We start from the raw sequence: 24,258 nt of genomic DNA on the forward strand, positions 1-24,258 counted from the left end.
ACTTGAAATTCTTGCAGCTGAAAGGAGAGGGCAAAACCCAAAGGATTATGGGAGAAGAGGTGACCAATAATTGTGATCTTGCATAAGCTCAGTGGCTGAGCATGTGGTGACAAACAGCAAATCCAGCCAGCAAGCGTAAACAGCAAATGGACCAGAATGTTCTGAACAATCTGTTCCTTGTATCAGGGAGGAATAACATGTTAAAAGGAAGCTGGGAAAACTCCTGTTCTTTGGAATGAAAAACTGAAATGTCTGTTCAGAAAAATGGAAGCGGGAGTAAAATTCCAAAGTGAAGATGGTCCAATTATTTGATGACTCAAAAAAATGCATGAGTTGTTCACTTCAATAGAGTCACTTATCTCTAAGTTCCCTGATGGCTTTGTTGTGTTCTTTGCTCTTTACACAATAAATGTAATACGAAGGAACCCCACAGGCACAGTGGGGTCCAAATGATTGTGTGTATTAACTGTATACAACATACATATTGTTTCCTCTTTGGACCAAGTGGTTAGCTGGGACTTTACAGGGTTGTTTCTGTTGGGAGGAGAAATTGAGGCCACAAGTCAAGGGAATTCTCGGTCTAATCTTGTTTATTTAAAAAAATGTGTACCCAAAGTCCTGTTTCCCTGAACACAGTAGAAGCAAACAGGCAGTTTCCTTGCTCAGAAATCCCCAAGTCTGCCATTCTAGTGAGCTCTGTGCTCAAGGAGCTCTCTTACCGCTGCTTCTCTGGCTTTCTGCTGCAACATACACAAGCAGCAACCAATCTCTTAGCCCCTGCATTTTCGCCTGGTGAAAGCACTGTTAATCTTACCCGGGTTAGCTCTGCTCAGGCCTGGCCATGCAGTATAGTGCCTCATGGGGAAGTCTCCATTGTCTATGGTTGTTTCACTCCTATTAAGCCTGAAGGAGAGTGCTTGGCAAGGTGGGCACCAACAAGTCTTGGCCACTATATTTGTACTGCTTTCAATGTTGTAAGTTAGAACAATTCGGTAAACATAATCTGGGCCTGGTTCTGATCGCACAGCAATATAAAACAGGAGAAACTCCATTTATATCAGTGGAACCACACATGCAAAAGTGAAACCAATGTGGGGTTAGAATTTGGCTCATGGTGTTCAGATAACTTTTGGGGGGATGGGGGGCTTAAACACCATTGGTCAAATTCAGTGTTGGCAGAAATGGGCACAACTCCATTGACTTCAATGGAGTTAAGCCTACTTACACAGCAATGAATTTGGCCCTCTGACTGTTAAACATGTTGGTGAGGAAACAAGAGCATAGGAGTTGCCATCCCAGGTCAGGCCATGGTCAATCTAACTGTAATCTTTCCTTCAGCAGTGGCCAATAGCTGATGCTTCAAAGGAAAGTGAAATATTCCCCATCTCCATCTGCCCATCTAATGCATGGAGCCAACTGTGTATTGGGGGTAGAGGGAGAGATTTTCCTTTCTGACACCCATAGCAATTAGTTTACTTCTCTGATACAAGACAACATCCCACTGGTGTTCTTGATGCTATACATTGGATAGGACCAGCATTTTTAAGACAGATAGAGATATGGGGCCTGATCCAGAGATCTAAACCCTTTCCTCTGCTGTATTAGCTAATTCAATTCTATTATGAAAAGTGCTATGTAAGATATTAATTATTATTATTTTATTATTATTAAAACTGTACTTATTGTTAACATTTCTAGCCAAGTGCCATCACTTTACACTCAGACACATTGCACTTCATATTCTACCTCTGGGCTGGTTTGCCTAATCTGCCAATGTTATCCTGTAAAACAGCTACATCCCTCTGAGACTTAACCACTCTCTCTCTTTTGGTATCATCAACCCACTGATAGTGTTATGTTCTTACAGCTTTGTCTAAATCATGAAGAAAAACATTTTAAATATACAACCTTGCAGGACCTCATGACTCCTCAGCTTCCACAAAAAGTTCCTGCCTTTAATTCCAGTCTGCTCTCTGTCTGTCTGTTTCTCTGTATGTCTAAATATTTATCTGGCCTCTATCACTGCCATGTCTGAGTGCCTACTGCTATCTAACCAGGGCCCTGATCCTAAGCCCACTGACGTCAATGGGCATCTTTCTATGGACTTCAAATGGCTCTGGATCAGGCCCCATATCTGTATCTGTCTTAAAAATGAATTACCTAATCCATATTTACAGTGTTCATACAGTAATTCAACATGTGAAACCTTACACTTGGTTTAACTTTCTGAATATCCAGGCATATTAAATCTTAATGTTTCCCTTTTTCTAGACCAACAGCTATTCCCTAAAAAAGGAATCAAGTTTGCCTGACATGATTTCCCTTTCACAAATCCCTGCTGACTCACACCAGTTCAATTCCACATCATAAGCCGAATATCTGTCACAGCCTAAGTAGCATGTAAGTTAGCAGAATGGGACAAAACTAATTTATACCAGCTGGTTCACACTGCCTGATGGAGGTCTGAAGACTATAGGATGAGTCCCTAAATGTTCCTTTTAAAAATACCACATCAGACCCAAAGGAGACCCAAATCATCAGACCGAAAGGAGTCTGTCCACTGCATGAAATTCCATCTTGTTGGTTATTAATAATTCAGAGGAAACCTGTTTGTAAGGAATTGACAATTAGAAATTCAGAGGCAGATAAGTGGAGATTTCAAGGGAAAAGGAATTACTGCTGCACAACAAGAAGAGATCCAGAAAAGCTTCTCAGTAAAAATTACTCCTAAGATGTGAAATGTAACCTCCTTGGCAGAGAAGTATCTATCCGTTTCTGATATCTGAAGCATAGTGTCAGCTGCTGTTATAGACTGTCTAGGAAAACCTCCAGAGAGGAGGAAGTTAAGCATTGGTTTTCTGGTTTGGTAATACGCCTGCTAAATCGATGCTTGTTACTTCTCATCCTGTACGTTTTGGGGTAAGGCCTGCCTTCCTTTATGCACCGACTGGGGGGTCCAGGTGCTATTGTCATAATTAACTAATGAAAATAATAATAGCTGCTTGCACCACGTGTCTACTTAGCATCTTTTATGAACCCAGGAAGGACACAGAGAAGAACTGCACTGGAATTTCATGCAGTGGGTTTTTCAACATTTGTGGGTTTTGTGCGGTATTTTTATAAAGCACCATTTTGGCTTTTACACAGCAGGCACAAGGGGCAAAATTCAGCCCACTATAAAAGCATGCCAATCCAGCGATGTTTTTGGAGTAGCACCCACTTAAATCAGGCTAAAATTGGCCGATGGAGACCAGCTTAGCTTGTGCGCACAAGCCAGAGAACTAATTAAGCCATTGACTGTAGGCCCAAAATATAAATCTACATGTACTGTGTCTCTGGCATGAGCACAGGAGCAGACTTGTCAGGCTACCTCAGTACCTGATGAATATCTCAGATCAGAACTTTACTTTTAGGTTTTGCCTTTTGACTCTTAGCTGGGAATATTCCTCCCACCATAGCGTATGCCTTACTGGTTGTCAGTTTTTACATGCATCGCCCGGGGATGCTGCGGGAGTTGATCTGAGTTTGAATATGATTTAACCTCAGCAAAAAAGAAACTTCTGACAGTTCCATATATAGCCCTCTGACTCACAGATTTCATGTGTCAAAGACTGAAGATTGGTTAAGTAGAATTAAGTTTTGGATTTGTTATAAATAGGGATTAAGTAACATTAATTTATTACATTTGCATTAAAAACATGGGCCTGATTCTCTTCTCACTTGGACTAATGTAAATCGGAAGCAATCTCCTTTGAAGCAAGTACAGTTACACCAGTGCACATGAGACCAGAATCAGGCCTAGTATCACTGGTGGTCACAGCCCTCTGTAGACACCATCTAGATAGGCTAGACGGTGCTCTCAGGTAAACTGGTGTAATGCTGGAGTAATTTTGTTGAAATCCGTGAGTTGCTCTGGATTTACACCAGAGTTACTGAGTTCAGAATCTGGTCCCCAAAGTAGCAAAAGTAATTTTAATTAGTCTAAATAGCTGCAGTTGAAATAATTCCTCCATGTCAATCAGCTGTATGTGTATCTGCTAAATCAGGGCACATAGCTTTAAAGAGGATTAAAACAGCACTCGAGAGGGCTAGATAACATGGAAATTCTATACAGATTAATTCCTTTTCTGGAGGCACCAGTAAATAGAGGCAGCGCTGCTGCTGGATTCAGATGTTACTGATGATCTTTTCCCACTCTGATTACCGTTTTGCTGAGCAGCAGCATAAGAGTCCGTTCAGACAATAAAGTCACATTCATCCAAGAAAAGCCTGACAGTTGTTCATTGTTTGGGTAAAAACATATGTCCCTTTTGGTAAGTAGAGTGACAGACACACTCTACCAAATCAATTCCCTTCTCAACAATTTAACGCACCGCCTTGGTGGCTGCTAAACAATTGAGAATAGGTCCATGGAATATGGGTTCAAGGAACAATATGACCAGCATTTTTAAGCTGAAGTGTACTCTGTGTAGCAGGACCAGTCCAAGGAAATCCAGGGCCTCTTAGATTGGGTCTTCCAACTACGACTTTTATGAGACGTTAGGCCCAAACACTGCAGTAGCACCAGCTGCAGGTACTGCTCCTACTTCCATGGATGGGAAGAATGGATGAAGTTGCCTGTTAAACAGGAGGAAGGGGGACCAGCAACGTGCCCCAGGCAGGATTGTCTAAGAAGGAGAGAGCCCAGTTCCAGAGCTCTCAGTCAATAGGAAGCAGCTCAGACTCTGCACCACACAGCACTGAAACCAAGACCAGCAAATCTCTCATTAGCCTTGGTGGCAATCCAGGATCAAATGTGGCTTCAGGTTTGGCTGCTTTGTTGAGATCATCCCTCCCCGAGGCTCATTATTTTCTGCTGGCGTTTATCTATTGCCATATTTCATTTTCCTCAGCAAAGGTAGTTTTCAATTAAATACATTATCAGCGTGTATCTGGCTTAGCATTAGCTTGAAACTTGATCATTTGGTCTTTAGATCATTAAGGTCTTTCGAGTAACTGGGCAAACCAGACCTAAGAGTAATGAATTTTTTGTGGGTTTTTTCCTTCGCTTTCTCGAACTAACTGTGCTAACCTTGGCCATATGAAATAGAGTGTAAATGCCCTTGTCTTGCCAGCAGTGAACTGGTATTTCCATTTAGTCCAGAGCAAAGTAAGCAATACAACTAGTACAAAATAGAGACTTCATAGGGACTGGAGTACTATTCAGGTACTGCAGCGTCTCACTGTAGGCCAGTGAGGTTATTTAATTATGGTACTTTGCCTTTTTATAGCACCTCTCACACAAGGAGGTCAAAACATTTCACAAACATTAATGAACTGATCCTCTCAAACCCCCTGCGAGACAGGTCAGTGTCTCTAGGGGGTTGGGTGGGCTTGAGCTCATGTGGCCAGGCTGAATATCTGCCAGCGTTGCAATGTCAGCACCACTATTTTAGCATGCTAGGGTGAGTCTATCGATCCGGGCGGGGAGACGTACCCAGCGTGACCTATCCAAGAACACAGCAAGTTAATGGCCGAACTGGGAAAAGAACCCAGAAACTTGCTTGACTCCCTGGCCTCTTCTGCTAGCAACCACTGGAACAGAGTCCTTCACTTTTTACTTTCTAAGGCTGCAGTAAGCAGTACCAGTCTTGCGCTAGTATGTGGGGGATGGATTCTCGACAAAGACTGAAACTACATTTTCAAATGCAACATTTGAAATGACATTAGCTATAAGCCAAATGAATGTGCATCAAGTTTGTTTGCAGTATTGTAGCCGTGTTAGTTGCAGGGTATTAGAGAGACAAGGTGGGTGAGGTCGTATCTTTTATTGGACCAGCTTCTGTTGGTGAGAGAAGAACTCTGTGTGACCTGGAAAACTTGTCTCTTTCACCAACAGAAGTTAGTCCAATGGAAGATATTACCTCACCCGCTCGGTGCAAAAAGGTACCATTGTAAATAAGGGAAGTGAACTCAAGCAGATGTTATGTCAGGGTTATCATCGTAGACAGCCTTAGTGGTGAATATCTGAACGGGAAAACATGCATCAGCTACCTCTGGGCTCTGTAATCAAGTCATCATTATCCCAGTGCATCCATCCACCCATATATATACAGTGTGCTAGCTTATATAACTGGAGCTGGCTTCTGAACTCAGAAATAAAATCCAAATTTCCAGCTATACCAGTCTGAGCTAAATAGAATGCTGCGAATAAAGGTATCTAACCACCATCGTTCCCCCCAAATCTAACAGAGCAAGGATGCAGGCAAATCAGTCAACCTCTTCAAGCCCAGTGTGATGTATCATCCTCCTGCGAAACAAGAAACACATGAGGACAAAACCCCATTTGTGCCAATCAAAGCCCTTCGGAATCACAAAATGTGCGGGGCCATTAATATGCCCGCCAGGCCAGGCCGTTGAGAGTGGACCAGAGACGAGGCCGGGCTAGCATCGAAGCGCTCTGCGCTGAGGGTCGATGCAGTAGCTCAGGAGTGACCTGGGGGGGGGAGGGCTCCAGGAAATCCTGTCTTCCCACCAGCCATCTTGACGCCTTTGAGGAGCAGTGGGCACTGGCCGGGGTTCTCTGCTCGGTGTCCCCCTCCGGTTCCCTTCGTTTGACCCTTTGACCGCACTCCTGTCCCTGTTATTTCATTAGTTGTCCCCCGGATTTATTTGGTGTCCAGGTCCTGTGCATCCCCCTCTTAGGCTGTGGGGGGGGGGGTGTCCTTTAGTTCCTTTCCCGGATCCCAATAGGGAGGCACTTTGCAGCGAGCTGTGCCCTGGAGAGCAGGGCTCAGATCCCAGCGAGCTGGGAGCGGCCGGGGGGCAGCGGGAAAGCGGAGGGGGGAGGAGGGGAAGGGAAGCATAAAACGGGGGGAGAGCGGGGCTGGAGCCTGCAGACCCCGGGGAGTGTCCCCGCCCCTCCCCGGGGCAGCCAATGGCAGGCGGCCGCCTCACAGAGGGGCCCCGGGCGTGGCGGGAACCCCCGGCCCGGCGCGTTCTGTTTCGCGCTGCGGGGCGCAGGAGAGCGGCGTCCCGGCCCGGCTCCCGCCGCCCGCCCTCCGCGTAGGCGCTCCGTGCCCGGCCGGGGCGTGGGGGCCCTGCCTAGGCTGGCTGCCAGCTGGGGCGGCCCCTGCAGGGCCGGGGAGACGCACCGGGCGGCGGGTCGGGGACGGGGCCTCTTTCTTTCTTTCCCCTTCCCTCCCTCGGCCAATCGGCTGGCCCCGGCTCAGAAAGCAGGAGCTGATGTTCCCCTGTGGAATACACCCCCTGTCTCTAAATGTCATCTATTAAAAACCGCTTTCCTGGGGGAGGAAACCTTTGCCCCCCTTACAGAGGCTGGACAGCCCGCCGCCTCCTCCCATTCGCACCTGCTCTGAAGCCCTGGGGCTGTATACAGAGAACATGGTATCTGACGAGGGAAGTGTCGGGATCTGATCCAAAGCCCACGAAAGTCTCCCTTTGACTCCTGTGGGCTTTGGGGCTGGCCTTTAATTTGAGAGTTTATGGATAAACCAAGCTTTAATGGGTAGTTTTTTAAGCCCTTTCTGCAAGGACTGGACTTGATTTTTAGGAGATTTATGACAAGTTTCCTCTACTAGTGGGGTGTGAAGTTGTCAGTGTGGGGGTGCGTGTGTGCCTGTATCCCAAAGACAAAAAGTGTGTAAATACTGAAACGACTTTAATCCACAACTGGTCAAAGAGTTCTACCTTGCTGGAGGTTTTTACCAAGTTATTGGACAAATAGTTTCTAATGACTTCAATTTTCTTTAGCAGGTTCACTCTATTTTTAACTGTAAAACCCACCAATGAAGTTACGGGTTAAGTGTAAAGGCTTGTCTACACATGGAGCTATTCAGGAATAGCTATTGAGCTCTAAATTTACACCTACCTTAATCTGAATTAACTCTCAAGTATAGACAAGTTTTAACTATTGCTGGGTATCTGTAAAAGAGCCGAGTATAGATAGAGGCTTCCAGTTTCCACAATATACTTACAGTCCTTGCACAGAGCAAACAGTAGTGGACAGAAAGGGTGTGTTGGATACTGACACGTTGCTGTTTAGGGGTCCCTCATGAGCACTGATTTGTTTGCCAGGCTCAGATTTTCAAAAGAGTTCAGGGTCAGGTTTTCAAGTGCTTAGCACCCACAAATGGCGACAGATTTCTCCAGCTGCCCAGCTCCCGTTTAGGCACCCTGATCCAGGCCAGATTTTCAAAGGCACTCAGCATCCAATGTGCCTGAGTTCTTTGAAAAATCTGGCCCTAATTGCATGCCCTGTGGGCTTCTATAGCAACACCATTTAGTAGCCCAGAAGAAGGGGCAGACAGAGCTGTCCCACTCAGCACAAGCCCTCGGAAGCAGATGGCATCCATGACCTGAACTTGTTGGGGAAGTGTTCCTTATATGCCATCTCTTATACAGACAGCCACCTGCAACCCTGTCGTGTGGAGTGGGGGGCAGATTCATGGCCCTACCTCCTCCCTGTCCCCTTTGGGTGACCCTGGAGGAGTAGGGAGGGAGCAGACTGCAGGGTCGGGCCCTAATGCAGATGCCACAAGGGAAGGGAGAGAAGGTCCCTTGTACCTCGGCTCCTTTGCACCCCTGCAGAAAGGTCAGGCTCAATCTGGCCTTCAGTCCTGGCACAGTGGAAACTCTCATTGCAGCCAGTGGTAGAGGAAGGATGGCAGGATTCATCCCATACTGATGACTAATGACTATCCGGGCTGTATTTGAAGAGGGGTTGGAAATCTTAGGGCTAATTTCTGTCCTCACGTCCACCATCACTTCTCCTGCTGAAGTTCTGTGCCCATAGCTGAGGGCAGAATCTGATTCCCCAATCTTCTTTTAACCCCTTCGTCCCCATGTCTGCTGTATGGTTCATGCAGCTGCTCTGCAAACATGAGCCCTTTCTATGATTTCTATGGAAACTCAGATACTGAATGGGTTGGAATAGGCTTGAACCATCTGTTCTTCCCCTAATTATAAACTGGATAGGAGGAACATGTTTCACAGTGACATCACTACAAATGTTCTTCTTTTATTCAGCATGCAGCCATCTGTGATTATTTGCTCATGTGCCAAAGATAATAAAGGGGTTTGGGGCTGGGGCGGGGAGACAGACTGAATCCCGAGTCAGTGCAGGGAATCTGCTGACATAGCCGGTTAGTTCTCTATTTTTTCTTTAAGAACAGAGCTTCTCTGGAGGAGGGTTCGCTACGTTTACCTTATCGCAGTATCTGCCCAGAACTGAAGGCTGACGTCAACAGGAAACAATGAAGGATTCGCAGGTAAAAAATCCCCAAAGCCAACATCAGAGACTGTAGGGAGGGTTATGAGCAAAACTGCACAAACTGTCTCCCACGGCTGTCAAGAAGATCGTGGGTGAGACTCTTGCCTCATTGAAGTCAGTGGCAGAACTCCCAGGAGCCAGGATTTCAACTCGTATGAATAAATGCTGGCTTTAGTGGGGAGGATTGTCTAGTGATTGGAGCAGTGGCCTGATCCTTTCTCATTGAGTTGTTGTGGTAGCTTTGTGGAGCCGGGGGAAGAAGGTGCTGTGAGTCCTCGCCCCACATCTTTGTGCTCCTGTCCTGGGGGCCGCCAGCTTCCTGAGATTCGGACTTCCAGGTGCAAAGCGGTGTTCGTGCCTGCTGTGGTGTTCGGCAGGCAGCCCATGGGGGATATCGCAGCCATGACCACATCCTACTCCTGTACACAATAACTGCTAACGTCAGGCGTGCGGGCAATGCTGCACCCTTTACAAGAGTGTAGCAATTGCTGCTCCTGCATGTGCTTCCCAAGAGACCCTGCAGACTTTTTCTTCTGTCAGCTGCAGGACACCCCCTAATGCTGTTGTGGAGCCCTCTCTGTCCCTCAGTTTCCCCTCTGTAACACAGGGGTCGGACTACTTCCCCAGCTCTCAGCATGGCTATGAGGCTGAACTAGGAAATGCTAGTTAATAGAAGGTGTTGTTGTATATAGGCACTAAGTGTTAGGACTTGAACTTTCGTAAGCGACTTATTAAGATGTTGGCAAAAATGTACCATTTCCCCAGCGGTGGAAAGAGTCCCAGTCCAGAAGTGACCCTTCGGAATTCACCGAGAAGGAGAAGGAAATGATGGCTGAGATCGAGCTCCGGAAGCTGCAGCAGCAATTTCGGATGATGGTAGAAAGACGGAAGTCTTTTGGTGTCAAGGCTCAACAGCAAATGTACCATCAGGAGTAAGGGCAGCTTCATTTTGCTAGTCCGTGGCTGAAAAAGAAAAGACACCTTCAAATCCGGGCTGCATGTGTCCTCTGTGGGCCTGATTCTGCTCTTACTTATGCCAGGAGCAGTTACATTAAAACCACTCTGAGCCAGATCCTCAGCTAGTGTAAAACAGCGTAAATGCTCTGACTGCAGCAGAACTATGCCACTGTGCCCCAGCAGGGAATATGACCCTCTGTGTTTTGCATACTACATGATATTGGTAGTCCGAAAAGCACACATTTATGGGCTTTGGGCCCAATCCTTCAGCCCAGGTTCATCCACTGGGAATATTGGATGCACAAAAAATATAGGATTGGGTTCTTTATATGATACTATTCTCTTGATAACCTTTTGAATTTCCTGCTTTCACAAAACTAATCTATTTGCTTAGAATAATTAGAGACCCTTTATTTAGGTCTTGATCCTTCCTTATGCAGAACTCCCTTTGAAATCAGTGGGAGTTTTAAATGCAAGAGGACAGGATTAGGCTATGAAGCGTATACATTTTTTGAAAAACTTTTAATTTTCTTGGTTGAGGGGAATGTCTTTTATACATTTTTAAAATAATTTGTCTAAACTAATTTCTCCCTCGCTAGAAGCTTGAAGCTAAAATTGCAAGGGTTGAATAATGTTTGCACAGTGCTTTGAAGATGCTAAGTGCCAAATATTATTTTTATCATTTTTTCTACAGAAAAGAAATATATTCACTGAAGCAGGAACATGAAGAGATTGCATTACTCTTGAGCCTTACAAAGTCACAGAGAAATATGATGCTAGATGACAGAAATTGTATGGAGCTTAAATTTCTTTTGCAGACCAAAGAGGAATATGATTCTCTGATTAAAGCAACAAAAGCCCTGATAGCTGAACTTGATGATAAGGTAGAGTATCTGAACAGTTAAATGGATAAACATGAAATACATTAGCAAAGCCACAAAACAAGCGACGCCCTCCTATCTGTCACTACTGGGATGGTAGCTCTTTCTTTGCTTTGCAGCTTCAGGTGTCTTCACATTTCATAGCTTGTTAAAAGAGCAATTCACTGATTGTTACCCGGGTTCTATTACTGCATCCATTACACACCTGAGTAGTGCCAGCGAAGTAAGTGGGACTTCTTGCATAAGTAAGGACTACTCAGATAAGTGTCTGTGGGATCAGACCCTAAATTGGCTATAAGTTTTCAGGTTTCTGCTGTAATTGATAATGTAACCCAAAGGATTGTGACCTAATTAGTTGGAACACCACAATGGCAATATCATGGCATGAAATAGCCAAAGGGAATAAAGCTCTGAATCAAATAATTAAAGTCTTAGGGGAAAAAACCTGGCCTGTCTGCAGTTTGTTTGAAGGGGAATCTTGTGTTTGAAGCATTTGTATATAAAATGTGTCAGCTCAGGCCTTGGAATATAATGTCACCTCTCGAGCAAAAGACCACATGATTTGAAGACATTATGGACCACCTAATCTGTTCCTATTACAGTCAGTGGAAGTTTGCCCAGTGACTTTGGGGCTGACTCAGGTCCCTGTGTTCCGATACACCACTATGGTTTGAGGTGGTGGTCTGGATGGGGAAAAGGGAGTGTGGGATTTGCTGGGGAATATTCCCTACCCCACGCTTGCTCTCATTGTTTTTCTTGGAAAAGAGGCAAAAACAGTGTGTTTTTTGTTACATTCATTTATGTGCCCTGAGACTTGACATTTAAAAAAACCAACCAAATACTTACAATAAAAATATCCTCAGCTCTCATAGGCTGAGCAGAGTTGGGTCTGGCCAGTATTTTTAGAGGAGACCAAGGAACACCCAAATGCTGCAGAAGTGATCTGGGAGATTCAGTAGGTGGCACCTTCCCTTGTGAGTCAATATGGAATCATTGCCCATCGTGCTGGTAGGGGGTCAGTTTCAGGGGTCCTCCAACTGTTTCATTCTTCTGACCACTTTGTGTTGGGAGATTCTTCCAATTCCCCATTTCTCCAAACATTTCATTATACGCACCTTCAGGAAGTGCTCCACAGACAGTAGGTGGACATGGACCACGGCACAAGAGGTACCATGATAAAATATTCTTCTTTTTCTGTTCTACTCTGTTGCATAGTGTTATTGTGCCCTAAACAGCTGCTGTTTCACCCCAGAGGTAGCCATATTTCAGTGGTGACATAAAAATAAAGTGACTCCTGTTTGTAGTTCAGTGTCTGTAAAGAGGGATCGTTTGAGATAAAAGCTGCACTCTAAATTTAAGATAATTACTGACGTGGGTTACTGTAGTTCAGGTCAACACATGGGTATTTACAATGGCTAAGCACACTGACAAAAATCCAGAATGTAAAGATAGATTTTTATTTTTTTTTAGGTAATGGAGATGGAAAAAAAGATCAAAACTCAAAAACTGATTGTAGCAAAGGTGAAACAAGCGAATGATAGCAAATGGCTGCAAAAGCAGATTCAGATGCTGGAGAATCGCCTAAACCATGTAAGCAATTGCTTGACCGAGCTGTTGATATATTTTGCACTGCAACTCCTTGACTAGCTGGCTACCTGAATGTGGAGTGTTTGGAAGATGTTTTTCTGTTATCAAGATAATTTAAAAATTCAGGCACTGCTGGTTCACCCAAGCAATACAAAGGACTTTTCCTGTCTTCGCTGACCCGATCGCTCTTGCTGTATATTGCACATCCAAGGCTCTTTCAAGCTTGTCCATCCAAGGGCAATGTTTGCAATTTCCCAGGAGCTCCGAGGGCTACACCTACTTTGCAGCAAAATGAAGTTGATTGCAGCCAATCATCTGTGATACAGGGCAGGTGGATTTCAATAGCAAAAGATCCCAGCTCTGTCCTGATCCAAGTGTCCTCTCCTGTAGGCTCAGTGGGCTGCGCTGCAGTATTAAAGACAAGGGTAGCCAGAGGGCCCACTTAAGACTTCTCTGGGCTGTGTTTGTCCTAGCCCTGTTGTATGTTGTTTGACCCATAATAGCTGGGCTCTTCTTTCCTGTTCTGCCTCCCTTACAGACTTTTCATTTGCAACCTGTCTTCCCAGACCACTGTCCATTTCGATACCATCCTGACCACGAATGCCACACTCAGAGAAGAGATTGAAAACCTGCGATTTCAGAAAGCTATTTTTGACAACTTCTATTCAAAACTCCATAAAAGACTAGATCAGCAGAGGAAAACAATGGACGCCGCAATTGATCAGTCCAGCCAAGCATACGAACAAAGGTAAACGGGAGAGGAAAAGGCACAGGCCACACTAGCTCTTAGCAGTACATCTGGTATTGCTTTCCAGGGCACAAATGCCCATTTCATTCATTAATAAATATCCACCTAAGATCAGATTTTAAGAAGTGCCCACTGATTCTGGGCGCTCAATGTTAAATACTCGGGACTTGATTTTCAGAAGGGTTGATCTCTGGCAGCTCCCATTGACTTCAGCGGGAGCTATGGGTGCACAGCACCTGTGAAAATCAGGCCCTTGATGTCCGAAGCTGTCACCAAAAGCGAAGTGAAAATGTGGGCCTAGACGAGTTTTCTAGTGCCCAGGAAAGATGCCTGATTGGTGGGCCTGGAATCTGAGCTCCTCTGCTCATCCATAGGACAGGCAGAATGGGGTGGTCTTCACCCACACTGCCCACTACCAGTGCGCCTCAGCCAGGACCGTGTAGAGACGGCCCAGTCAAACACTTGGCCTCTTAGCTAAGACGGGGGGGTGGGGGTCTATCCGTGCCCATTGCAGTGGTGATTTATGGGGTGGTAAACTTCTGTCCTACGGAAACTGAACCACACCAACTCATTTCCCAAACAGCAGCTAAGCTGGCACAACGCTTGGTGACTACTAACCTGGGCCGTAGTCTAGCCAATGTCCTTAAGGAGAAAGACTCTGGACCCCATTCTCCTGAGTTGTGCTGTTCAGGAGCCACAGTCTGTCCATGCTGCTAGTTAATTGTTGAACCAGTGTCTGGAACGATACATGTGGATTGTCACACAGGAAAGACTAACTAGTTAACGGGGCGCGTTGTGTGCTTTCTGGCTGGGTCTAGGGTGGAGGCACTGGCACGAGTTTCCGCCATGAAGGAAAGGCGCTTGAAAGACATCGCACAGTATAATGTGGAATTCAGGGAACTGGAGCGTGTCTTTGACCACGAGACCAAGCTGAAAGCCTTTATGCTCATCAAATTAGTGGATCGCTCAGACTTTGAGGAACAGGCCAAAAGGGAAGAAGGTACCATATGGGATAACAAACCTCCCCCCTCCCCTCCCCAATATGGAAGCTGGTGTGACTCAGCATAAAACTTCATGGTCACAGTCAGCTGGGTCTTGTCCTCTGAGGAGAATGTCCATAACAGGAAGACAGAACACTCTCAGATTGGGGTCCATCCTGGTCTTGACCTTCCCAGAGAGGTTCTCACCCCTGTGTCTCTCACTCCGATAACCCCAGCACTGAATCTGGTTGTGAGGGGATGGGGATGCTGAGCTGGGGTTTACCCCCTGCTCACAGGGGACCAGGGAGTGCCCCTTACCCTCTCCCACAGAATGGGTGGCATTATCCATAAAAGTAATGATGATGTGAAAGGTCATTTGGGCTTTTGTCAACAGAGGACTAAATCCTGCTATTGCTGAAGTCATTGGCAAAAATCCCATTGGAGTTAGGGAAGCTAGGATAAGGACCCAATAGAGAGACACCCTGGTCTGGATTCTCCACTCACTCCGGGATAACTTCATTGACTTCCGTGGTGTTACTCTGGATTTAAACCAAGCAACCCTCAGTGAGCTGTGTACCTGGGCAGCCGGTGTCCTGGGTCCCTTCCAGGCCTACATCTCTGTGATTCTCTGGGAGCTTGCGGCAATAGGAGGGAGAGAGGCACTGGAGAGAGGTGTTGGCAGGGGAGGGGAAATGGGCTCTACTTTCAGGTACACTAGAGGGGGCTAATCATTTATTATTGCGCCTCAGCTGAGTTCAGTGAGGTGGCACCAATGGGACTGAGGGCAGAAGTCATTTCTCCTGCCATCCTCAGGGAGAAATTCCCATCCTCCACTTGTCCTGTTACCTGGCAGGTGCTTATGGGCCACGTGCTCCACCCTGGGTTTCCTTATTCTATGTCTACACAGCAGCTGGGAGGTGTAATCCCAGGTCGGGTAGATGTATGTGTGCTAGGTCTGCTCAGGACATAGCAGTGTGGCCACGGCGGCCCGGCTAGTGGCTTGGGCTAGCCACCCTAGGTATGTAGCCAGGGTGTCTGGCAGGAGTTCACCCAAGGTGTCCAACCACACTGCTATCTTTAAGTGCTATGACAACTCTCAGCTGCCATGTAGATGTATCCTTAGCCTCTTTAAATCCTCTCCTTTGGTCTCTGGGGCATGTCCCATTCTCCAGCCCTGCTGTCGGTTTTGTGGGCCTTCTTGAGTTTGCATTCCATGCCCCAACCTTTCCCCGCTCCCCCTGGGGGGGCATGAATTTAATCCCCAGTGTTTTCAGGTGAATTCTTTTGAGTTTGCCCAGTGATGGGCATGAACGAAATGACAAGAAACAGAGGTAGTTCGCTGCCCCAGCAGTTTTTGCATTGCCATTGATCTCTTCCAGCCCTCAAGTCAAGCAAGCGGGCCAGAAAGAGCAAAGGCGAAAGCTTTGAGAGCTACGAGGTGGCTTATATGCGCCTGCTGAAGCTGAGCGAGGACGGGGACATTGGCCAGCTGGTGGCAAATTTCATCAAGAAAGAGGAGAAGAACTTTGCGTATTTCAGCTATGTCACCGAGCTGAACAACGAAATGGAGAGGCTGCAGAAGAAGACACAGGACATTCAGGTTAGTTCCGGTTGCTTTTCTGCACCCTTCACGCTGCCGTTTCGCTTTTAGACGGAGGTTTTCTTCTTTCCGCTCTTGCAGCTGTTGCCGCCCACGCTAGGGCCTCAGCTGCCGATCCCACCGCAGGCGTGTGACTTTTAGAACATAAATGGGTATCCAAAGAAAGGAACTCTCGTCTAGGAGACAGAATCAACGTCTCACTGCTGCCACCTTGTACCCAGAGGAGATACTGCAAGAGAGTGATGCTCAGTAGCTGTGCGGAGCTGGGGGAGTTTGCTGCATGAGATGTTGACCAAACCCGATCTGATGTTATTTTTAGTGGCCGTCACTGGAAATGTGCACAGAAATGTGACATCAAATGGTGCAGAAAATTCTACTGGGTGGGATCAAGCCTGGAAACTCTTCCTAGGGTTTTGCCTGGGGCGAGACTCCCATTGAGTGTTGTGGGAGACATGAGTGCCGGAGGACTTCAGGATTTTGGGCCCTGGTTTGAGGTTTTGGTGGTAGAGAGAAGTATTTTTACCTCTGTCAGTGGAAAGGTATTTCTGTCCTGCCTGGGAACCTGGCTCCCCACCTGCCATAAAATTTTCATCAAATCCAAACTCGAACTGAATAGACGCTACACTCCAGCCCCTAGTGACGGGATCCCCAGATCTTACTTTACCCACTGTCTAAGCTCTGGTTTGTTTGATGGGTAAATGGAGTGTTCTCTAGCCTCCTTGCAGCTGTGGGATGATGCTCTAATTCATATGCTTTAACTGCTGTCTGTTACTGCTGCGGACTGCAGCCTCCCCATGCATTCTGGTTAAATAAAAGCAGGATCAGCTGGAAGGGATTCCATGTTGCACTCTCTCAGCCTACTGAGGACTGGGAGCTGGGGAGGGACCCATCAAATGGACAGGTTAGGCGTGGCAGGAGGGTGGAAGCATGAAGCCTTTCAGAGAAAGTTTTACTTTGCTACAAAAGATTGTTTTCTGGAGAAAATGGGGCCCCATACTGCACATAGCTGGTCAGGGGTCTCCCAGAGACTCAAGACATGCCTTAACACTCAGCTGTTCAGGTTTTCCCCAGTGGCTATGGCGTCTCCTGTTAGTAGAGATGCATGGCTGAGAATAGCTGGCCAAATGCTCCCCAGTGCAGCCATATTGACTTCTGTGCCGCCCAGAGGCACATGGCCCAGCGTATCTGGACCTCTAAAATATGGTGAGAAAACCAGTGGGGCTCTGTTACTCTCTGGCCTGTGTTTGAGCAGAATGGGCCTAGAATTATTATTCCACCAGGCTCTGCTGCTGAGATCTTTAGGGGAAGGGTGCTGGTGGGTCCATCTTCTGCACAGCCAAAGAGAATGGGACTGTAGGGAGAGGCTGCTGCTGGTCTGTGTTTGGACACAGCAGAATTGGCAAAGCAGCCAATCTCTTCTGCTTCCTTTCTCTGCAGAAGATGGGCTTTAAAATATATCTTCTGTGGGGATTTAGTGCTTGGGAGGGTGTTAGGATGACAGCAAAGAAGAGGTGTGTTCCCCTGCTGAACAGGGTACAGCATAGGCAGTGCAGCGGCTCTGCCAGTTTGCCTTCTCCCAGATCTGGAGGGACCACTCTTGCGGGGGAGAAGGATTTCTGTCCTCAAGGCCAATTAGTCCTTCACTGCTCTGTGGAAACTTCCACAATGGAGTCAGTCTAGTGGAGAATTTGGTGTTACGGACACTTGTTCCCCTGGGGGTTTGGACTGATGTCACCTTTCAGTTACTGCTGACCTGGATGTGAACCAGTGACCTAGAGATAGTGGTCTCTGTGTTAGCTGTCAGTGATAGTTAATTGTCCCCGGGATGAAGGGATTAGTTCCAAGGCTTTACCTCCCAATACTTCCTCTTGTTTGTGTGGCACTAAAGAAGAAAACACTTTTTCAGCCCTGATACTTGTGCCTGGGAGCTGGGAGATAAGGGAAGCCTTGTGGTGGGAAAGAAATATCTTGGCTACTAACCAAAAATGTTTCCTTTATTGCCTTCTAACTAGGAAGCAGTTATATCCCAGTGACTGTGATCTGATTGTTTGGAAACGTGTCCTAAGCAGTGGCTAATTCATGCAGCCAATGCAAGAACAAATGTATCCGTAGCGGGTGAAAATTGAACATTAGGGACTCACACTCTGCTTAACTTTATGATGCATAACATGTGCTTGGCAGCTATACTCTGTGCTTTCCAGGTGCGGAACACTTCCATCAGGCATTGGGTGGTTGGTCTAGTCACCCGTCAGACTGGCAGTTGAAAGCAATTAACACAAATCCATTATGCTGACTTTGTAACACTCGTTTCACTCTTGGAGTTGAACAGCACAATGAGGCTGTTTATGATCTCTTGTGATTTTATTCTCCAGTTTAAATTTTTCAGCTGGTTCCAGCTGGTCACTACATTTTGGAGCAGAGCCACGGGTGTACTGGTCCTACTGGATCCTAGGACTACTGGTCCTCCAGTTCAATCCAACAGACACGAATATAGATGGGTTGAAACATTCCAAGGGAGTGCACTGGCATTTCCACTAGGGGTATAGCACTGGGGTGGAAGCACTTTTTTATTATATATTATTTGTATAACTGTAGTGCCTAGGAGGTGTCAGGTGCTGTACAAACGTGCCCTTGTGCTAGGGGCTGTACAAACACAGAACAAAAAGATGGTCGTGCCCCAAAGTGTTTCCAATCACTTGGATCCTAAGGTGATAGATACCTTGCAGAGAATGATTGATGACCGATCCCTTGAGCTTCAGGCCCTCCAGCAAAGACAAGATCTTCAGCTGGGGTAAATCAGCAGTGCCCCACTGATTTACACCAGCTGATGAGGAACTGGCCCACATTTTTCAAGCTGCAGTGATATGAGCTCAGAATAATGGTATTTGCAGCGATTAGTAGAACTTGTCTCCCCTTTGTTCTTCCCACACCCAGGGAGGGAATACTGCTAGGACTTGCTGCTGCTTTCAGAAAATCCTGCTTGATTTTGGAAGGGACTATTTTAACAGAAGGTGGAAAAAGACAAGGAGCCGTACTCTGGTCTGTCTTGTTCCCACGCAAGCCCATTGGCAGTCAGGGTTAATGAGAGCAGGAAGTGAACTTTGCAGGAAGCAGCCCCTACGTGTAATCAGCCCTGCTGAGGGTGTAACACAGACACTGCCATTGGTAGTGTACAGATGGATCCATGACACTACTACCTACAAAGTCCCAGGATGTGGTTTGCTCAGCAGTGTGGGGCAGCCCTCATTATTAGTCTTATGTGCTTATATTTTATGCAGAATGAAATTCTTGACTTAAAATCCCAACAGAAGTTTGCTGATGACAAAAGCAACACCAGTCTCAAGGAGATGGAGGTAAGGAGCTGTCCTGGGAGAGCCTCGCTAGCCCGTGACTTACCTCCTGGCAGTACGCTATGTACTCTGTGGGCCAGATTCTGGGCCCTTGGATGCTGTCTGCATGGCCTGGCCATGCACTGGGATTTATCTGCATGGGCATTGGCAGAAGGAGTTATTTCACTGCCAGTGCTGCAGCCTCTGAAGCCGAATGCTACCCCCCCGATGGAGGAGAATGGCCATTGCCCTCCATTGGTCCTGCTCTGCCCCTTTGCCTCCAGGCCACCCCTGAAAACCTCTCCCTAGTGGGGTTCAGAGCTCTGTAGTGTGCAGGGGTGCAGACCCACTGTTCAGGGTCCTCCGGTCCAGCCCCTGCCCCTTCCAGTGCCCTTAGTTCTAGACCCTCCTTGACGACAATGGGCGTCGCTTCCCTCCCCTGCTGTCAGCTCTGATACCCGTGTGTGCCGAGGGGGCAGGGATCGGCTGAGCCCAGCAGAGGACCCTGCTTTGGCTTTTGCCAGCCCTTTCCTTCAGCCCCTGTCTGAAACCCCTCTGGCTCAGCATGCTGGAGCGGGCTCTGTGAGCGCAGGCTTCACCTTGTGACTGGGAACTGCACACCAACCCTGACCACCCTCCAAGTCAGATGGGCTCAGGGTGTAGCCCTGTCAGTCACCCCAGGCCCCCAGTCTATGCAATTCATGGAGCCCTTGGCTCATTCTTCCCCGCAAGTGGCCCTTCCCAGCCACCTGGGGCCTCCCAACTTATTGAGATTACTTGGGGCAAATGGGGCATTGTTAGCCTGACTCCTAAGTGCTGAGTATCTCCTGCTCCATGATCTTTCAGGGAACACTTGGTGGTGATGTCCTGCATACTTAGTCCTCCCTGGAGAGCAGGGGACTGGACTAGAAGACCTCTCAAGTTCCCTTCCAGTCCTATGATTCTGTCATCCTCAAGGGGCTGCCAGGAGAGGGCTATTTCCCCCAGACACTTGGCATCAGTAGAATTACAGCGGGGACGAGATCAATCCAAAACCTTTCCACACTGGTTTGTGCTCAGTGTCTTTCACACTCACCTTCTGTGTGGAGATGCTCCTCGAACCCTTCAACCCTAAACTGAAATTGGGCCTTAGTGAGCTGCAAACAGAGTGGGGGGGGTTCGGATGGGGCACAGTTTTGGGGGCGTTCGCTTTGGGCCCGTGTCTTGTACCTGGTACAAGCCCTGTAGCCTAGATAACTCTTAGGATGGCTTTGCTTTGTGCTGATAGGAGAAGCTGAAGAAAACCACCGAAGAGGCCAACCTGTACGAGTACACCTGTAAAGAGAGCAGCAAGGTCCTGGACCAGCTCAAATCTGCTGTGGACTTTCTGTTTAAACAAATACAGTGCAAGGACACCAAGATAATGGAGCAGCTTGGCGAGAGTGGGGAGATCACGGATCTGAACCTGATGCAGTATTTTGGTGAGTTGTTAGTGGTTTTTCCTTTGCCCAAATTTTAGTAAAGCTCCAAAAAAAACCCCAAAACCAACCCCAGAGTATTTCAGAGAAACTCACTGATAGAGAAGTGAGTCACTCACGCATTTATGGTGGGAGTGAGTGTGGGTCTAGTAGCTAGAACAAGGGGCTCTTGGACTTCTGAGTTCTCTTCTTGGCTCTAGAGGGGAATGTAGGCTCTTGGGGTTGGAGCAGGGTCTGGGGATCAGGACTGCTGAGTTTTATTCTTGACTCTAGCAGGGGAATGTGGGACCTGGTCTCTTTTGTATAGCACTCCAGTGGTTGGAGTGGGCCTGGGGAGCCTGGATTCTGTTCTCCGCTCTGGGAAGAAGTGTTGCCTACCAGTTAGAGCAGAAGCCTGGGGACCAGGACTCCTGAGTTCTATTCTTGTCTCTAGGGGGGGACCATAGGGCCTAGTCTGTTTTGTATAGGGCTCCACAAACCCAAGGTCTCACCTACCCAGTGATAACCGATGTCACACAAGAGCTTGAAATAGAACCCAGGCTCCTGCCTCCCAGTGGGGCTTTTGCCAGAAGTGGGCTCGGAATGAACAGTATCTTATGCCTGGGTCTGGGGTAGGGTTGCCAATTGTCCAATTTTCGACTGGAACGCCCGGTCAAAAAGAAACCCTGGCAGCTCCGGCTGACACTGCCAACTAGGCCGTTAAAAGTCCGGTCGGTGGCACAAAGGGGGCCCGGGGCTAAGGCAGGCTGTCTTTGTTTTTGTGCGATTAGAAAGTTGGCAACCCTAATCTGGGGGGGTCATCAGTTTTAACTTGTCCCACACAGGTATCATAGAAAAGAAAACCAACGATCTCCTGCTCATTGAATCCTTCCTGCGCTATAAGGAGGTCGAGGGAGAACAGGATTCGCTCCCTTTATTGAATCCATTTTTGGGTGGCACCGGACTCCTTAAAAGTACAGATGCAGCGAAATTACCCCCATCTTCCCCTACCATAGAGCATGTAGTAGAGAACGTAGAGGATGGTAAGTACTCACATCTTCTCTCCCAGACGCTACCTATCACACATGGGAACAGAACCATAGAGGCCTGGCTGGGGCAGAAGCAAGGAGACTGCAAAAGGAACAAAATGGGGAATGTGAATCAAATGGCAGGATCGTAGCAGTCAGAGGTGGAAAAGGCTCCCGGGATTATAACTGTCTCCTCCCACCCACTTGCCAATACGTTCACATCTTGGCTAATGCTCCATCTATCCTGGCTTGAAATGGCTTTAGTGATGGGGTTTTCACGACTTCCCTTGGGAGCCTGTTCTAAAAGATCTAGCTGGGCCTGATTCTCAACTACGCCAAGGCCCTTCTACATTGCCCTGGCATAAAGAAGCCTTAAAGCAGGTGGAAAGGATGCTATGATAATATCCCCTGTGGAGGGGGCTGCCCTGCTGGGCATAAGGGCTCTGCACCAGCCCTGCTCCCAGCTCCTGTGATGGGATGGCTGGAGTGCACTGCACTATGGCTGTTCTCTGTTTCCCAGGGCTCACAGTGGCCAGGGGAAGTGAAGCATAAGAGCAGCCCTGGGACTGCTCTAAATTAAACCAGGGACGAAATGGGATCCTTTATAGCCCCAAAATATAGGGAAGCAAAGGTGGCTAAAAGTCACCTCCACCCCTGCCTCTAGTGGAGGAATGGAGTCACAGAATCAGGCCCCATAGTTTCTAAGATGGGGCCAAATGCTGGGAGTTCCCTAGTGCCTGCAGTTCCTGCTGGAGTCAATGGGAGATGTATGCGCTCATTGCCTACCCAGGATTTGGTTCACTGCTTTATTGGCGTGGGCAAATTTCTGACAGTCTGGGGACTTAGAACCCTTATACTCAGATGGCCATGGGAATGAAATGCAATAGCAGAGCCGGGGCGATATTTAACACTAATGTGAGTGGGTGAAACTCCATGGGCCCCTGGATTTGCATAGTATTAATGAGATTAGCAGCCTTCTGATACAGTTATCAGAAAGTGTGGGTTTGCAGCAAGCGCAGTGACAAGTTAGGACTTTAACTGAAGCTCTGGAGAGATTTTTCACCCTAATAATCCCAATTTCTTTTGAAACAGTTGATTGGCCTTTGGACCATGGCAGTTTGCGCAGCCTGATTATTGGGAACTTGGAGAAGGACGAGTCCAGTAGGATCTCACTGGACAAAGAGAAGAAGAGAGGGATAATTTTATAGACTGGGAAAAGCAAATACACTGGGTATAAATAATAGGTTCTTAATTCACTTGAAATCAAAATCTGATTCTGTGCTTAATTTAAACAAAGCTAACTTTAAGTCTCAGGAATGCTAGTACTGTCTTGTATTTACAATAGGCTTTGCCATCCGACAGGATCCCAAAGCCTTTTACAAACTTAAAACGAAGCTCTACCAATTATAGGCAGGCATCACATATAAAGAAATGCAACCATTTCTGGGGTGGAAAGGAGGGCAGCAGTTGTCTAACAATCATTCACAACAGTTTGGCCGTGGCACTGGGACTAACGTCCCCTGTGTTGCAAAATGCTGGTGCACTAAGTACATCAGCATTTAATGGCGACAGGTGGGCATGACCTCACTTCTCCATCTCCTCTGCCTGTGCAAATTGCCATGGGCTCGTCAATATCCGCACAGAGCAGGCAGGCCCCTGTTTAAAGTCCCCACAGATTAAACCAAAGGATGGAGGCCTGAGTTGATGTTGCACTTCCAAGTGTTTCAGACCTGAGATGATTCTTCTATTGGACCGTGGCTGCCTCTCACTTCTTAGTACGTGGGGCTGGATCCTCGGCTGGTGTAAATCAGTAGAGCACCATTGAATTCAATAGAGCTGATTTACCCCAGCTTTCGATCTGGTCCATGATTTTTAACATCTCTGTGGGTTTTTTTTTTAATTAACAAATATTCTGTCTGTAGACAAACACTGGCGAGAATCCCAGAGAACTAGATGTAAGGGGGGAAACTAGAAAGCAGGAGAGACACTGTTGTCTAGTGGATCAACCATTTGAGTGGGACTCTGGACAGCTGGGCTCTAATCCTAGCTCTGCCACTGGCCTGCTGGGTGACCTTAGGCAACTCACATCCAGGTCTCTGTGCCTCGGTTTCCCCATCTGTTAAATCGGGATACGGATACTGACCTCCTTTGTAAAGTGCTTTGAGATCTACTCATGAAAAGCTCTGTATAAGAACTATGTGGTCTTATTATTACTGTAGAAAAGCTCAAAAGTGGAAGCAACCAGCTTGACTGCTAGCTACTGCCTGATCTTCCAGTCTGAAACAGACATTGATCGCTTAGTGCACAGAGCAAGGAGATTTCCCTTTCTGCAATACCCTTCAGCCATAGTTGCTCAAATGGAAAGCACATGATGATCAAGTATCAGAGGGGTAGCCGTGTTAGTCTGGATCTGTAAAAGTGGCAAAGAGTCCTGTGGCACC

At 47.2% G+C, this 24,258-nt stretch overlaps 1 protein-coding gene across 2 annotated transcripts; it reads left to right on the plus strand.

Moving 5' to 3' along the window:
* Positions 1-9,102: 9,102 nt before the first annotated feature.
* Positions 9,103-23,564, plus strand: CCDC63 (coiled-coil domain containing 63). Of its 2 annotated transcripts, XM_074972453.1 has the most exons (11): positions 9,103-9,269; positions 10,037-10,203; positions 10,923-11,112; positions 12,580-12,699; positions 13,263-13,444; positions 14,263-14,444; positions 15,804-16,024; positions 19,303-19,377; positions 20,621-20,813; positions 21,635-21,832; positions 22,910-23,564. In XM_074972453.1, the coding sequence occupies exons 1-11, from the start codon at positions 9,255-9,257 to the stop codon at positions 23,023-23,025; spliced, it is 1,659 nt and encodes a 552-aa protein (XP_074828554.1). In that variant the 5' UTR covers positions 9,103-9,254; the 3' UTR covers positions 23,026-23,564. The 2 variants fall into 2 exon arrangements, with proteins under 2 accessions (XP_074828554.1, XP_074828555.1); XM_074972454.1 differs by lacking the exon at positions 10,037-10,203 and having other exon boundaries at positions 22,910-23,563.
* Positions 23,565-24,258: the final 694 nt, after the last annotated feature.

Source organism: Natator depressus, chromosome 15 (assembly GCF_965152275.1).
Source record: "Natator depressus isolate rNatDep1 chromosome 15, rNatDep2.hap1, whole genome shotgun sequence".
In the NCBI taxonomy this organism is placed as follows: Eukaryota; Metazoa; Chordata; order Testudines; family Cheloniidae; genus Natator; species Natator depressus.